Source organism: Haliotis cracherodii, unplaced genomic scaffold (genome assembly GCF_022045235.1).
Source record: "Haliotis cracherodii isolate W230 unplaced genomic scaffold, xgHalCrac1.p SCAF_11, whole genome shotgun sequence".
NCBI classification, from domain to species: Eukaryota; Metazoa; Mollusca; class Gastropoda; order Lepetellida; family Haliotidae; genus Haliotis; species Haliotis cracherodii.
Window position 1 is genome coordinate 18,963,700 of NW_027266266.1, and position 18,018 is coordinate 18,981,717.

Consider the following 18,018-nt stretch of genomic DNA (forward strand, 5'->3'; position numbering starts at 1 on the left):
AGTGTCTGAACTCAGTAGAGCAGAGTTGCATTGTAGCCAATCCCCAATGTGGAATTGCAAATGTTGTACATTTTCTGTAAGACCCGTTGCCATGTGCGCATGAACACAACCATACACTCTGTCATGCGTATTACATTTTCCCCCAACTTCCTGTCATACGCCATATTGACGAGGCCTCAAGACCTAAGAAGATGTTTTCTCGGCTCGCACGTCAACCTCTGATTATCAGCATTGTCAAGAATGCCTTTTCAACGAGTGCAAAGGTTTGGAATAGAAACTTTATAGTATTCTTTTCATGATTGCAGTTAATTCTAATAGACATGCTTCCAATTTCACGTTTGCACACCTCAACAAGTGCCCGGTGAGTCCATGTGGCCCGGATTTGTGACATTGTGTAAGTCGATGCAAGATCGAAGTTCTATACCAGCGTCGTTGCTACACAGATCAACCAGCATAAAATTGTTATGCTGAATCTAGCCTATTTTGGCCCGCTGTCCTATCGCGGACATGTCTGAAGAGGGTGATATAGGTCTCAAGTGAAGTATCAATCACGTTATCTGTGCATGGCCAAAGTATTTTCAAGGGCATTGCTCCGATATGCATGAAATGTTCGTACGCTTCTTACGATGTTGCACAATTAGATATCTTGAAATGTCAACATTAAATGTACTGAAATAGTCATTCCCTATTTCATATTTCACATTTGTATACCGTATACATATAAAATATTTCCATGATCAAGTAGCTGTCAATGTTTAAGCATTATCTCTTTAACAGTTTTGTCATATAAATTGTTGTGCTCATTATAATGCTACTGGTCACCGCCCAGTTGTCAACATTTTTTCATGTTATTTCTGACATTCCGTCTACAAAGCTGACTGTACCAATAAATTTAATTTTTGTGAAACTAAGAGCAAATGTTCTTATATCTGTCCATGGAATAAAATTCAGTTGATTTCAAAATGAATAAGAAATGCTGTTATCAATTTGTGGTCTGTAAACTGACAAAAAAACAATATTCCTCAAATTCGATCTACACATGTTGGTCCTTAGCACTATGTACTATGGATTTTGCAATATATGGGTTATGCAGTTTTGGTATATAGGTCAAAAAGGTTTCGGAATTGTATTTTGGGGAAGAAATGACAGAAGAAATCAATGACAGAACAGGAAGTGCATCATCGTGTTGTTTGGCTTATTTTTTCGCTTGAATTAAGTCACGTGACAGTTGTATTTGAACAAGGTGATTGTGGGGTGTTTTTTTTAATTGTTTTCTCACAAGAGTCCATTTTTGTTCATCATTTTTGGATAAATATTTCTCACTTCTAATGAAAATGAGCAAAAGTAAAATGAAATGCGATCACATGCACGCTATAACGGGGAGCTGGTGAAAATTGGTCGTCGGTGATAACTGGTCTCTACCCAGTATGCAATATCAGTGAATACAGGTGAAGGGGCCCATGACATAGCACATCTAACAGCAGTATTCCAGCTAAATGATGGCCAGTAGCTGAAGTGGCTCTGATCTCTTATAAGTCTTGGGTACAGGATGCTGCCTTTGTTACTGTTTTTGCCCATGTATGCCTGTATGATATTCCAGAAGTCGCGACTAGTTCATGGCTTGTGGTTCACATTTGTTGCTTTTATTTACAGTATAATAAAGAAAAACAGTTGTTTATCTTGGGATATTTATGAGGAAATGTAGGCACCATTGGGGGTTGCATTGGTTGTGTTGACAAAGTTTTGATAAGTGCCTTCAATGATAGTCTTTGATTTTCGTTTACACTATTTTGACTTGCAACACAAACTAATGATTTCACCTGAGCATTGCTTATCATATCATGTGTATATGTGTAAAATCTTCAGTTATTTTTACAAACTGACTAAAAAATGTGACCATTTATTTTATTTCAAATTCCAAACATTTTTATGTTAAATTTCATCATCCAGCAACTGAAAATGATAAGATTAAAAGAAAAGTCAGTGTATGTTTTTAAGCTTCTAATCTTAACATTTGTTTTATGTTTTTAAGCCCTTTGGGGCATTTTGTAAATTACCTAAGTGAATCACATTTTACACTTTGACAGTAACCAAGTATGTGCCTAAAAATTAAAAGGCTTGTGAAAACAACAACTTGTTTGTTCAAGAAATGTATTCGTCAATATTCACATAAATCAGTAACAATATCCCATAAATCTGCAGCTGTAGGGTTGTAGTCAAAATGTCCTCATGTCAGAACAGCCCCACACTCAAAGTAAGACGGTCACACACAAAAGTCATAACAACCACAGGAAAGTCAAAATAATAAATGAATTTAACAATTTACTTACTTGTTTTTAATGTCAATCTGCTACGTATCATATGGTGTCATACTTAGATACCTCTCATTAATTGATTGTAGTCACTCCAGCTTGATAACGATGTAAGAATCTACATAGAAATGTCATTAAATGCAATAAACCAGAAGTTATCCATAAAGTTGTATGTTTACTTATTTACTCATCAACTTCTAGAATGCCAATCAAACAGTTAATCTGACTGGTGTTGCCACTAACACTAATACCACTATGCATGTAATCATGATCAGTGTTGATAATAGTCATAAACTTTGCATCAAGAGAATGACGGCAAATACAGAGGTGTAGGGTTATACCATAAAACAAGGATGACAACAAGGGAATAGATTGTTGTATTATATCCAGTAATTGATAGTATACAATAACCATGCAATGGCCAAATGGATCCATAACTAAATATTTAGCTATGAAACATCCATTTCAGTCATCTTATCATCCTTGCAATCCGAAATCTGAAAATGCTTTGACTGCGAGGATACTATCAGCATGATCCGGTCTCAACATGGCCTCAACTGAAATTTATGCATTACCGTATGCGATGTAATAAGCGCCCAGGGCGCTCTCAAAATCGGAAATAGGGGTCTCTTATTAGAATATTATTTTGGTGAAAAAACAGAGTTAAAAGATAAATTTTGTGGTTAATGCTGACAGCCTGAAATGTTTATATACAACAGATATATTTTTCTTGGAAGGGGTGCTAATTGGGTTTGTTCACTAGACAATATATTAGCAAATATCGCCGTGGGTGCTTGTTAGAGCAGGGCGCTTATTACGTCGAATACGGTAATCAGAATTCAATCTGTACTAGTATTTGTTTTCCTGTTATTGTTTTGTCAGATTTACAAACACATTTATAATGTTAGGGAACAGCCTGGTGGAAGCCAGAGCCTGGTGCCCCGTTAAAGATTGGATACAAGATCGACCAGTACCCCCCTGTCATATGTGCTTAATAACAAACACTGCACATCATGCATATTGTCCTCGTCTTGCCATGTGTCCTTAACTTTTGTGATGTTTTATTATTAAATATTATTTATTATTTATGTATTAGCATTACTAAAGTTATTGGTGTAGATATATTGGATTTGTTGACGTGTTAAATAAATAAATGGATATGCATATTATTTAGCATTGTTTGTTTCAGACCGACGCAAAAGTTGCAGTTCTTGGGGCCAGTGGTGGCATTGGTCAGCCACTGTCACTGCTCTTGAAGGAGTCTCCACTAGTTACTCAGCTATCATTGTATGATATTGCTCATACTCCTGGAGTAGCAGCTGATCTAAGTCACATCGAGACAAAAGCTAAAGTTCAAGGCTTCCTTGGGCCAGATCAACTCAAGGAATGTGTGAGTGGTGCCCAACTAGTGCTCATTCCTGCTGGAGTTCCAAGGAAACCAGGTAAAGTTGTTTTTTAGATTACTTTAAGTTAATGTGTTTATGAGGCAGTTATCTGACCCTTGTGGTTATGAAGGGTTGTCAAAATGTTTTCTTTAAATCCAATGTTATAACAAAGACGAGAGACAAGAGTTATAATTATGTGTGGCTTCATCATTTTTCCAGGAATGACAAGAGATGACCTCTTCAACACAAATGCTTCCATTGTTAGAGACTTGGCTGATGTTTGTGCCCAAGTTTGTCCAAAAGCAATCATGGGAATCGTCACAAATCCTGTGAGTTTTTACATGCGTAACTTCATCTAATTAATCAATGCCACTGTCATGAACATGGAGACTTTTTTGTTTTAAGGTTTTCTTGTCAGTCAGTTAGACACATGGTTAGAAGAGGTAATTATAATTGGGTGTTTTACATATTTAATGAAGGTCCATGTTAGAATTAAGTCTTCAGCAACCTATGCATGGCGTAAGAGGCGGGTAATTAGACCAGTCAGGCTCACTGACTTTGTGTTGCATGCCATCATTTCCCAATTGCATGGGTCAATGCTCATGATATCAATCACTGATTTGTTTGGCCAGGTTCGAATGTTTACAGACAGCTGTCACAAAGCTGGAAGTGCAGCGTTAAACAACAAACAAACATATTTGGTCCTTTGTATTTACGTAAAACTATTAAACAATGTTCATTTGAAAATTCAAGTTATGAAAAATACAGTTAATCTCACCATTGCTCACATTTGGTCATGTCTTTAATGTTTAATGATCAGCACATTGACTTGATTTGCGAATTCATTTTTTCTTAAATTTTTTTTTTAAATCTCGGGAATCTTGTATACTAAGTCTTGTGATGGTCTGACAGGATGTTTGTTTGCCAATAGGTTACTGTTTGATTTTGTTTTGGTTCACTATTTGGTTCAATATTACAATGATAACATGGCCAAATAACACAATAGATAAAAAAACATTGTGATAAGGTCTTTTATCATCATGATCATGTGTATCATATAAATTTGTATAATCTTGGAATGACAGTTCTCGTCAACAAACACAATATTCATTCAAGCCTAGATTAATTAACATAGTTTGCATATTCAGAATTGAAATATAATTTGAGTGAAAAGGCTGCCAATGATCCCTGCAACAAGCTGCCCTTGTCAAACACAACAGCAAACTTCTCAAACTAGTGTTGGTAATCATGGTCAAAGGCTTAACAGGTAGCAGTTTTGTAATTAGTTCCTGCCAAACCATAATAGTCATTTATTGGCTCTTTTCTAAGCATTGTAATATGTCAAAAGATATTTTTTGAAATTTGAAGATCTCATTCATAAGAGACCTGTGGAGATACGGGGTAGAATAGGTCTTCAGCAACCCATGCTTGTCGTAAAAGGCAACTATGCTTGTCGTTAAAGGCGAATAACGGGATCGGGTGGTCAGGCTAGCTGACTTGGTTGATGCATATCATCAATCCCAATTGCATGGATCGATGCTCATGATATCAGTCACTGGATTGTCTGGTCCAGACTCGATTATTTACAGACCCTCATCATATAGCTGGAATATTGCTAAGTGCGGCGTAAAACAACAAACAAACAAACAAATCATTCCTAAGCATGATCAGTGAAAATGCTAAGCTTGTTTGGTTGCAAATTTATGATAAATGTGCTTCTGTGTAATTGATTACAGATGTAAGCATTCTTAAGGAATGATTGGTAACTTTAAGTAATGAAAAGTATTAATGAATGGCTTTTTTTCTCCACACAAAAATATATTGATAATGCCACTTACAATTGCTCATTGAATTGTTAGGTAATAACTGATCAAATATCCATTAGCACATATGAAGCATGTCATTGTTTACTCATACACCGGTAATGAAACTCTCCATAGCTCCAACCCATAGAGATTCCGGGTTGGAATAGGTCGCTAGCAAACCTATGCTGGTGGTAAAAGGTGTCTTTAATGGATTGAGTGGCCAGTGCAGTACCCCAAATACTTGGATCATTGCTCATCATTTCAATCACTGGATTGTCTGGTCCAGACTCAGTTCTTTGCAGGTCACTATGATAAAGCTGGGATATTGATGTTTGGGGCATTAGGGGGCACGGGTGGCTAAGGCGGCGCCGCGATTCGCTGTGCGGAGTTGCGTCCCTTATGCACGCCAGAAACCTATGATTGTGGGTTCGAATCCCGGTTCGCCCCGATTATGTTTCTAGGTTTGTCAGCACCTTACTCGTGCTCGTGGGTTTCACCTAAGTGGTAAACGTCTGAGACCTGCATCAGTTGGGGCTTTCCTGCCACATTAAGCTGACACGCCGTGATGTAACTGGAATACTGTTAAAAGCAGCGTTAAATCCAACTCACTCACTGTGTGGAGCATTCAACAAGGACAAATGATGGAATACAGGTCATTTATTTAATGTCTATTTTGGGGCCTTGGCAAGTACAGGTAACATGGGTAAAACATGTATACATGTTTCAAGACTGCTGCATGTTCTGTAGAGCAATTACATTTATCTCCAATTCTGAAGTTGCTCTATTCTTGTTGCAGGTTAACTCTACCGTACCTATTGTATCTGAAGTATTTAAGAGGAGAGGAGTATACGACCCTAATAGAATTTTCGGTGTTACAACTCTTGATGTTGTCCGAGCAAATACATTCATTGCAGAAGCAAAGGTAAGATAACTGCTATAGTCTGTTGTTCCGTTACATATAATGAGTTAGATAGCATCAGCGATCAGTGTCAGATATTTTTCGTTTGTACTGTGATATGGGCTGATGCTGAGAAGAAGCAATCCCTGATCCTTTTTTGAAGATATCCTTGTGGGAAATTTTAGGTTGGCATATGTGCCAAGCACCCCATGTTTCATTGCTTGTTGTAGAGATAACTAAAATTTGGATTGGGTTATAATGTATGGATTGTGTTCCATTTTCACCATAGAGTGTTGCTTATGCCATCAACCACTGGTTTTCCTGACTCATGCTGGATTGTTTAAATGTTGCCATGGTATTCCTGGAGTGTTGACGAACTCGCTCACTCCTATGTTAAAACATTTGGTTCAGATGCATTTTTCACAGGCAGCTGTGATGTTGCTGAATAGTGCTGACTTTGCAAACAAGAACATATTTCAGGACTTTCTGGTCGCACAAAATGCTATTGTGGATACTAGAGAATTACCACTTTTTGATGTTCTTCAATATTACTAAATGCGTGAAGCTGCTAATTAACATGGGAGTAGTGTTTTCGATGTTGATAACTATTTTCTGGTAATGTCTCATCATTATGAATACAGGAAGTGCTAATTTGGAATTTTTATATATGTCTATTTTAGGGTCTTGATGTGGCAAAAGTGAACGTCCCTGTCATTGGCGGCCATGCTGGAGCAACCATCATCCCAATCATCTCACAGTGCACTCCCCCAGTGTCTTTCCCTGCAGTAAGAACCTTGTTTGACATATTTATGTGTCCCTGACATATTTATTACGGGGTTTTTCTATAGCCTTGTTTCCCCTGCCATGATGTTGCTTGAATATTGCTAAAAGCGGTGTAAAGCCATACTCACATAGCCTTAATGAAATGAGTCATGACTCATTGCATTTTTAGACAGGTCATTTTCCGAATTTTCTGATTTTCTTTAAACTAATACAGTTTAGACATTTGTCACAAAAACTGTGTATTATTTGATTTAAAGTATGGAGCTTCTTATCAGCATTGTGTGATTTAGTCACATCCTGTTCTATTGCACAGAAACTACTATCCCTAGATGGTACAGGTTTAATTTTTATCCCCCGCCAGGCCAGAATGGCCGAAGGGGGATTATGTCGTGGCGCAGTCCGGCCGGCCGGCCATCTGTCCGTCCCACAGAGGGTACTAAGCTTGTGAAATCAACTCCTCCTACAGTTTCCAGAGAATATCCCTGAAACTCTACACACAAAATGTCGACATGTTGATGATAAGCATATCGCAGTCCTGTTTCCTATTGACTAATTTTGACAGAGTTACTGCCCCTGTTTTACAGAGCTTAATTTGCGTAATTGTGAGAGAGGGTACTAAGCTTGTGAAATCAACTCCTCTTACAGTTTCCAGAGAATATCCCTGAAACTCTTCACACAAGATGTCGACATATTGATGATACCCATATTGCAGCCCCTTTTTATTTCGACTAATTTTGACAGAGTAACTGCGCCTGTATTACGGAGCTTCATTTGACTCATTAAAAAAATTCATGCGGGGGATGTTGTGCTGTCAGAGCACTCTTGTTAAACAACTAGTCAGTCAGTATTTTGTATAAGGAAATGTTGTTAATTCTCAGTCTGGAGTCAGATTTCCTTAGCAATATTGCTTCATTTATGACCCATATCAAAAACGTTGGGATATATTTCGACTTGAAACGATGTTATGTGTCTATGACTGGCTCCATGACATGGATAGAGCATCTGATGGGAGAACGTATGGTCGATGGTTCGATCCCCTGGTTGTGTCATGCCAAAAGATTTTAAAATCTGGGGCATGGCATGAAGGGGATATTACTGGTCGGCTAGGAGTTAGTATACTTTGTCTGAGTGGAGTATTTATGATAAACTGTGGCATTGTATCTCAGTGGACTACAACAATAAAAATATTGCTGTTGCCTAAATGGTTCTTTAATATTCTGCCTGTCTGTCAGACTGTCCACTGGAGATGGCCTCAGCCATGAAAAAACATCTATTAAACATCTGATGACCTTGGTATTGACTTTCTTTTTCTTTATAGGAAGAGCGTGACAAAATGACAACAAGAATTCAGAATGCAGGAACTGAAGTTGTGGAAGCTAAAGCTGGAGCTGTGAGTTGATGATTTGTTTATCATAAATTCAGGACATCATGCAGGCACTATCTGATAGGAAAGGGTGATTCCATTTCATATGGGTCAGTGTTGGACATAGTAGGTCAGTGTTGGGTTGATAATGTGGGTCAACATTACTGTTAGCTAAGTGTGTCAGTGTTAAATAGTGTGGATAAGTCGTGCTGGACTGTTGGAGTCAGTGGGGGTCAGTGTTGGACTTTTGGACAGTGGGGATCAGTGTTGGGACAGTGGGGGTCAGTGTGGGTCATTGTTGTACAATAGAGCTCACTGTTGAACTTTTAGACAGTGGGGGTCAGTCTTGGGACAGTGGGGGTCAGTCTTGGGACAGTGGGGGTCAGTGTTGTACAGTGGGGATCAGTGTTAGGACAGTGGGGGTCAGTCTTGGGACAGTGGGGGTCAGTGTTGTACAGTGGGGATCAGTGTTAGGACAGTGGGGTCAGTCTTGGGACAGTGGGGATCAGTGTTGGGACAGTGGGGGTCAGTGTTGTACAGTGGGGATCAGTCTTGGGACAGTGGGGGTCAGTCTTGGGACAGTGGGGATCAGTGTTAGGACAGTGGGGATCAGTGTTAGGACAGTGGGGATCAGTGTTGTACAGTGGGGATCAGTGTTAGGACAGTTGGGATCAGTCTTGGGACAGTGGGGGTCAGTGTTGTACAGTGGGGATCAGTGTTAGGACAGTGGGGATCAGTCTTGGGACAGTGGGGGTCAGTGTTGTACAGTGGGGATCAGTGTTAGGACAGTGGGGGTCAGTCTTGGGACAGTGGGGGTCAGTGTTGTACAGTGGGGATCAGTGTTAGGACAGTGGGGGTCAGTCTTGGGACAGTGGGGGTCACTGTTGTACAATGGAGGTCAGTGTTAGGCTGTTGGGGCCAGTGCTGTACTTTCGGGGTCAGTGTTGGACAATTGGTGATCAATGGAAGTAAGTGTTAACATTGGTTTTTTAGGTGTATGCTGTTAACAGGTGTAGGCTTTCACTTGGTTGACATACAATGAGGATTTGCAGATTTTATTGTTTTCAGTAGCTAGTCATATATTGAATCTTGATTGACCGCCATTTTGCTTTCTGTGACGATCGATAGTCAAATTTTTTTACGGTCAATAATTAAGAACAGATGAAAAAAGTATTCAAATAACTATTGCTATCAAAGATATTTTAGCATTTGTGATTATATTATCTATCTTGTTTTTAAATAATCTTTAGTTATTTAAAAAAAACTTTTATTCCGTGAGGTCAAGTGATAACCAAATATGGGATAATAGTCTTGATCCAAATGTTACAACACGTACACTTGAGCAGACTCATGAATATTAATTAGACCATTCACTACGTTAACAGATCGTTATTATAACAGAAACAAACTTATGTTTTCCATGTATATCTAAAATGATATTATTTGTTATTAATTGTCCTGTGAATTAAACAATTTGAATTAAAACAATTCATAATTGGTTATATTATGAATACGTAACAACTTGTAATGTGTGTACTAAAATACGCTATTTGAAGGGGGCGTGGCCTAAATGCAAATGTCCGATTCGGATTTTATATTTTCCGGACCCCTGGTTTTAAGGCTGAGTTTCTGAAAATTTGCTAAATAGAAATTAGATCTTTTCTGTACTTGTGTCTTGCAGGGATCAGCCACCTTGTCTATGGCGTATGCTGCAGCTCAGTTCGGGTTCTCGGTGCTGGAGGCTCTGGGTGGTATGGAGGGCAAGGTGGAGTGTGCCTACATTCGATCAGACGAGACAGAAGCCAAATACTTTGCAACACCAATTTTGCTAGGTGTAAGTATTGTTAAAATAGTCCAAAGGACTAGTTTTGGTGGTTTTGTGGTTACGGCATTCACCCTACATTTCAAAAATCCATGTACGTGAAATCAGGTTATGGGATTTTTGTGTTTTCAAGCTGATTTATTTCCTTATTGAAATATAAGGAAAGGATTTTGCTGAAAACAAAATCAAAACAAAATGATGTTGAGGATATTGTATTGTAAATCAATCGTAGTATTTTATTAATTTTGATTAGTACTTTCTGACATTGCCACATTTATAGCATAGGCTAATCAAGAACATTTAACTGGTAGAGCGTTATCATTGTACTTCAGTGTTAACTTCCATGCAACATATTCTAGCTGAAATTCTCAGGAAATATGTATATATGTTTTTTGCAGAAAGAGGGTGTAGAGAAGAACCTTGGAATGGGCAAATTGTTGGAGTATGAAATTGGTCTTCTTAAGGCAGCTCTGCCAGAACTACAAGCCAGCATACAGAAGGGAGAGGACTTTGTGCTCAAGGGGTAGAAACCCGGTGTGCTTAAACAAGACAATACTGCCTGTCTACTCAGTCTATTCTGAAGGTTGGAATTAAGGGTTGTCTGTACAATTTGAGATGCTCTTATTATGTATCCAGACAAGAATGTACCTAAATTTTATTATTTGTTGGCTGTGTGCATAAACGAGCATTTTACATAAACATCCATCCAGAATAGTTTGAGTTGTGTGGTCGAGATATCATCTTGGTTCGTGTAATCAAAGTGAAGTATCGGGTTCGTCATTTAGTGCATAATCATATGCAGCGGATCAGACAACATCGAGTAATGCTTGTGAAGTGTTTCGATGCGGAAGCCTGACTGGGGCATTTGCCTAGTGCAAGTGCCATACATTACTCTCCCAACATGTTTTGTAGGTGTGGACTTACTTGTCGCTCTTCGTCAGCATCAATAGTGCTATTTTCCATCCTGTATGTGAGAGACTCAGACTTGTTGATATGTAGTCATTGCTGGTTTATTAAAGAATAATATATACAGATTGTTTGGATTTGTTGATGTGACTATTTTCAATGTGGCCAGGACTAAGATCGGTTGGAGGAGATAATGTGTTCTACAGGTAAATGAAAGTCAACAAATATCTCACTTTTTGATGTACCCACTTTTACAAACTGGTGGCCCGGTTATTAGGCCATGTGGAGATTTTGTGATCGGGTCGTTAGACTCAAACTGACTTGGTTGATCATCGTACCCTGATGGCGTGAATCCGTGCTCACAATATCAATCAATGGATTGTCTGATCCAGACTTGATATTTACAGGCTGCCATTTAGCTGGAATATTGTGGAATGCTAGTTCACACAGGCACACACGCACATATGGCAGACAAGGAGAAATGCCATATCGTGTCCTCCGTGTCCTCCGTGTCAGACAATGATTTGTTTCCAGAATGCATCAGCCACTGTAATCTGCAGTTGTGACATTTTAGTGATTGTGGGCTATATGGTTGATGATCCTGTTAATGATATTGTGGAGTAGACAAACCAGTGGTTTATGTTATGAGCAATGTCCTGCATTGTCATGGGTACCTTGAATCGCGACCCGTGAAGATTCCGGGTTAGACTAGGTCTTCAGCAACCCATGCTTTCCGTAAAAGGTGACTATGCTTGTCATAAAAAGGCGACTAACGGGATCGGGTGGTCAGGCTCGCATGTCATCGATCCCATATGCATGGATCGATGCTCATGATATTAATCACTGGATTGTCTGGTCCAGACTCGATTATTTACAGACCGCCGTCATATAGCTGGAATATTGTTGAGTGCGGCGTTAAACAACAAACCAACCAACCAACCTTGAATCGCAGTGGAACGATCACCAAGCCTACCACGATGTATGCATGAATGGGTACTGGAGAAAATGACCCCAGGCAGTTTGGAGTAAATGGCCACAATTAAACTTAGTTTGTACACAGTATACCAGATAGTGACGGAAACCATGTGACATTGGGACAGAGCATATATGACCACCTGATGGAAACAATTAACCACCCAGAATAGCCTATCAATAAATGTACTAAATGTCTAAACAATAAATAAACTAAATCACTACAGATTTGTGTTAGTTTTGTTTCTCCAAAATTTGGGGCCAATTTCTCCTAACTGTTTGGGTTCATTTTCTCAAAAAATGTGGTATAATCGCCTTGGACAGAATCATTTGTTATCTACCGGGAATTCCTACGGGGGAAAACGAGTGTGATACCATCTGATCCTTTTGCCTTGAAGCTTATTTCATTACTGGTACTCCTAGAAGCAGGGGATAATACTGTACAACCAGGAACTTGGATAATTCTATTAACAATACCGATAAATCGTTTGGTATGCCCGCAGTTATACTTTTTACATGATAACCATTCACATATACATTTAGTTAACATATCATTTGGAGATGTTCATTTTTAATATATTTCATCACAACGTTCACTACTGGAGTACCAGAATTTGTTCCTTGCCATGCGAACCTGGAAAGACATGATACTGTCAACCACTCATTTGTCCATACATAAATATTTGTAAAACGCCTTGGTGTATGTTCAATGTTGCTGATAAAATCGCAAATCTCATTCTGTTCTGGGGCTAATAGGCCATTTTTTCAGTTTCAAAATGGGTACACTATTTGCACTCGCTAGACACTTGAAAGATCGCTGCATGAAAAGAAGTTACAGATGATAGACTGGACTCCGTCAAAAACATGCATCTGGAACAGATTGAACAGTACTAAGTAAAGTCTGTTAGTCCTGTAGATTATTAAAATGTCACAATAAGCATGTACTACTCAGGAGAAGTTACAGAACACCCGATTCTTTAACATTACATTAGTTGAACTGGCAATTACCAATGAACTCGAGCAGTAGTAGTAGTTCCATTTGCCCAACTCATCACTTAGACTTATACTGATGAAAAGAGTGGTAATATGGAGTATATTACTTGGAAATAGTTTGAAGACATGACAACAGATAGCGTTATTTCATGGTGAAAATCCTTTAGATTTATCAGGAAATTATTTTCTGTTTAACCCTGTCTTGGGCAACTTGTCAAACTTGTTTGCCATTGCGTTACCTAGTCGGGGATCCATACGACATTATGTTGCATATTAAGTGGTGAAAATGTTGAAAATAATACAACATATGGTCATTCCTCTGAACACCGTTATATCCTAACGCATTTCTGACAAAAACCATAACTGCAGAGGAGCCCTAAAGGCGGTATGGTGTAACCACTCAAGGAAGTCACTGCACAAGTCAGTATCTGGTGTGACCACCATTTGCGTTGATAAAGGCGCGACAGCGGCGGTGTATGGTATACACTAAATGATTGAAAACGCCCATGGATTTGCCCAACTGACTTATCGTCGTTGGCATAGTTCCATCTCATCCCAGACATGTTTTATGGAGGAGAAAGTGCCGGGCATGGCAGAACAGCAATATTAAGCTGTCTAAAAATAAATGATACCCCACTTGCAATGTGTAGGTGGGCATTATCCTACTACAACGTTACCTGCCATCCCTCCATTTGAACAAAGGGGAGAACATGATCTCGGACGATGTCGTCACGGTAGCGTACGCCATTCAAACATGAGTTGTGTTTTCCCATGAGCTGTGATGCCAGCCCAAACCATAACACTTCCGAGCCTAGACTGATTACTTTGGGTAACGCAAGCGTCGCTTAAACGTTCTCCTGGACGCCTCTAGACCCTTGCCCGACTGTCAGAGCTGCCCAGATGAAACCTGAGTTCAGGTCTGAACGTTATGCACTCCCAGTCTTGTCTTCTGAACCTCAAATCCTGTCTAAAAGCGGCGTAAAACCATACTCACTCACTCACTCAAATCCTGTCTACGTCAAGCTAGGTGTGCCTGGCGGTGACGTGCAAGCAAATTGGGCGTATCGATGGCTGGTTGGTTGTTTTACACCGCACTCAGCAATGTTCAAGCTATTTGACGGCGGTCTGTAAATAATTGAGTCTAGGCCAGACAATCCCGTGATTGATATGAGCAGCCAAGTCAGCGAGGCGTATCGATGGACGCCGGGATCGGCTGTTGTTGTCCCTTAACCGGTTGCGTAAGATTTTGCCAGTAATTGGTCTCAACCCAGGAACTCATGTGGCAGTTTGGTATAGATTCCGTATATTAAACAACCAAATATGATCGTCTTGTTGACGTGACGTCACACGTGGACGGCCGGCCTGTGGCAAGGCATGGGTGTTGCAACCCGTGATGATACGACAGACCATGCTTGCCGCATAAAAGGCGACTGAGCTTGTAAGAGGCGAATAACGGGATCGGGTGGTCAGGCTCGCTGACTTGGTCGATTCATGTCATCGATCCCAATTGCGTGGATCGATGGTCATGATAGCAATCACTGGATTGTCTGGTCTAGATTCGATTATTTACAGACCGCCGTCATATAGCTGGAATAATGCTGAGTGCGGCGTAAAACAACAATCAAACCAAACCATCAAATCACGAGTGTTGCCCTGCTGGTAAGAGATGGTATTGTGTTTCGATTAACATGTCTGGCAACTTCCCTGTGTGCCATCCCTGCTTGCAGCAAACCCACAGTGCGTATACGTTGATTTTCAGGCAGCCGTGGCATATTTTTGCGTATGCCTCAATTATGGTTAAACCCTGTTTTTTTATGCAACACCTGATAGCTCAACTTCATTGTATGCTGTTCACATTAAAAAACAGCGTCTTTTACGTCTGCTCTCCACAAACACGTGAACATCCGAACTGTGCACCATGCATGAACATGAATCATGAATCATGAACATGCACGTGCAAATTGTGAATCTAACCAGGAACTCGACATGAATATGTATATATTGAAAGATGCATTATTTAATTTCAGAATAAATGAAAATTTATTGAACTTTATATGAAGCACGGTTGCTTTTTTCCGCTAGCATACTCAGAATTGAGAACAGTCTCACTTCTACATCCTTCTTCGACCCGTGAAGATCCGGGCTAGAATTGTCCGTCGGCAACACATGCTTGTCGTAAGAGGTGAATAACGGGAACGGGTGGTCAGGCTCGCTGATGTGGTTGATGCATGTCATGGTGTCCCAATTGCGTAGATCGATGCTCATGATGTCAATCCATGGATTGTCTGGTCCAGACTCGATTGTTTACAGACCGCTGTAACATGTCTGAGTGTGGAAACAACCAACCAACCAAACAAAACATCCAGTTGCCTCAACATATACAGAAAGGTGGTCATTAAAACGAAATACCTCTACAACAAACAGTCCTCGGATCAAACATGCCTCAGCAGTTCGGTTATTACAAATGTCCTCAGAAGCATCTGTGAAAACATGTGCAAAGTTAAAATACATCTCAGAAATTAATGATTCCATAGAAACAACATTAACAATATTAAAAGAATAAAACTTCAAAAATATATTTATACATACTTTTATTGACCAAAGATTTTCTACCTGTACAAGTTCCTAGTTTGAAGTGGCACCTACTTGGACAGAGGGAACACACGCAGAATTACGTCCCTTGGCCATCATAGGATCCGCTGATGGTTGTTTTAATTTCCTCAAAGCTTTAAACCAAATCCAAAACAATCACTGTGTCGCCCACCTTATTTTTATAACTCCAATGGCGGGTCTTGTGTTTAATCCTCGAATTGTTGGAAGTCGTTCTTCTCATACGCGGTCATTCTCGACAACGAGTGCCCTTATACACATCGACCTTAGTGCTACGACTATCGTTAGTGGTTGCTTTTGAAACTCTCTTAACTACACGAGTGAGTGAGATGGCTTTAAACCGCTTGAACAGTATTCCATTTTTTCACGGCGTGTCAGCTTGGTGTGGGAGGAAAGCCCGAAGTAATGCAGGTTTTAGACGTTTACCACTTTGGTGAAACCCACGAGCACGACGGGTATGGTGCTGTTAAACCTAGAAACATGATCATGTCGAATCGCTTAATGTCACGAAGTGGCCATGCAATCGATTATCTAGTGCTATTATACTATTACATTGTATATATCGCTGCAATGAAATTGCATCACAATTCTTTGCAGACCATTGTGACATCATTGGTTACCATGACGTCATAATCAAATGACATCACAAATGGCTTTGCCACTGAAACTGTTAACAGGGGTGCGTTGCAAAGCGCCAATCGCTTGTAAGCGATGTACAGCGATTCGCCTCACAACAGTGCGCTAACTCTCAGCCGCTTGCAAGCGAAACAATCGCTGACTGAGGTCGCTTCGTTCTCAAACCAAAATGGCGGCTTACTTTGACAGCGGAACAAGGAATTATTGACTGGATCAATGAGAAAATGAGCAAAGGTAGCTAACACACCATCATCCTCAGTCTGCTCCACATCTTCAAAGTAGTCATAAATTTCATCAGCTCGTCATCGAGCCTCTTCTATCATGATCTTCATAACGTCAAGGCAATCAAGGGGTAGTTGCGCCTCCATTTTGGAAGAGTGCGCAAGCGCTTCCAACTGTTGCAGACCCCGGGATGAGCGATTAATTTGCTTTCTCTTAGCGATTCGTGGCTTGCAACGCGCCCGTACTTTCTACACTGCTTATTACTCTCTTCAAACTGAAAAAGTTGGAAGAATGATGTTGGACGATAAATAAAATCTCACCCTCGTGTCTTTTGATATCAATATATTTTTTACATCAAAAGACACTCAGGTGAGATTCTCTATTTATCACCCAAAACAGGCTCCCACAGGAGATATCGCTTGGGTGAGATCAAGCGATATCTACACTGAAGATATCGCTGCAATGAAATTGCATCACAATGCTTTGCAGACTATTGTGATGTCATTGTTACCATGACGTCACAATCAAATGACATCACTAATGCCTCTGCTACTGAAGCTGTTAGCAGAACCTTTCACACTTAGTCATCTCTTATTACTGTCTACAAACTAAAAAAGTTGGAAGAATGATGTTGGATGATAAATAAAATCTCACCCTCGTGTCTTTTGACATTAACCAAATAAACACTAGATTTGAAATCAAAAGACACACGGGTGAGATTGGAGTTAGATAGCTTGCTTCTTGAAGTAAAATATTGATATAGGTGCAAAACTTATTTGAAAAATCATTGTATAATATGGGTAAAAAGATGACGGCAGTTTGACTTGTTACGGTAATTTACCATTAGATTTGATGGTATATGTACCGACCGGATTCGGTTATAAATTTGTATACTCTGTTTATAATAGTAAAATAAATGGCTTAAGCTAAAAAGAAATACATTATATGATTACATTGTTTAACGAATGCCCCAGAGGTTGAGCATTGATCACCATACCAATCATCAGAGAATATATGAATATGCAGTGATACCGGCCTTGGACGTTTACCACTATGGTGAAACCTACAAGCACGGGTATTATGCTGACAAACCAAAACACATTATCAGTACAAATGTGGGATTCGAACACTCGGTCACGAACGGCAAATCTAAGGGACGCAACTCTGCACAATGAAGCACTACGCATTCGACGGTTAGAACTGTATTTCATGTGGCCTTGCGTTCAACTGAATAAACAACTTACTATTCAGGTGAAAACATGGCGACATAGTGCTATTATGAGAATGAAAGAGATTTGAACTTTCATGAGC

The 18,018-nt window shown here is 39.7% G+C and overlaps 1 protein-coding gene across 1 annotated transcript; it reads left to right on the forward strand.

The window, feature by feature from the left end:
* The first annotated feature begins 155 nt into the window (after positions 1-155).
* Positions 156-11,685, forward strand: LOC139456293 (malate dehydrogenase, mitochondrial-like). The gene is made up of 8 exons (XM_071237918.1): positions 156-263; positions 3,502-3,754; positions 3,917-4,026; positions 6,299-6,424; positions 7,081-7,185; positions 8,502-8,573; positions 10,228-10,380; positions 10,767-11,685. The coding sequence occupies exons 1-8, from the start codon at positions 192-194 to the stop codon at positions 10,893-10,895; spliced, it is 1,020 nt and encodes a 339-aa protein (XP_071094019.1). The 5' UTR covers positions 156-191; the 3' UTR covers positions 10,896-11,685.
* Positions 11,686-18,018: the final 6,333 nt, after the last annotated feature.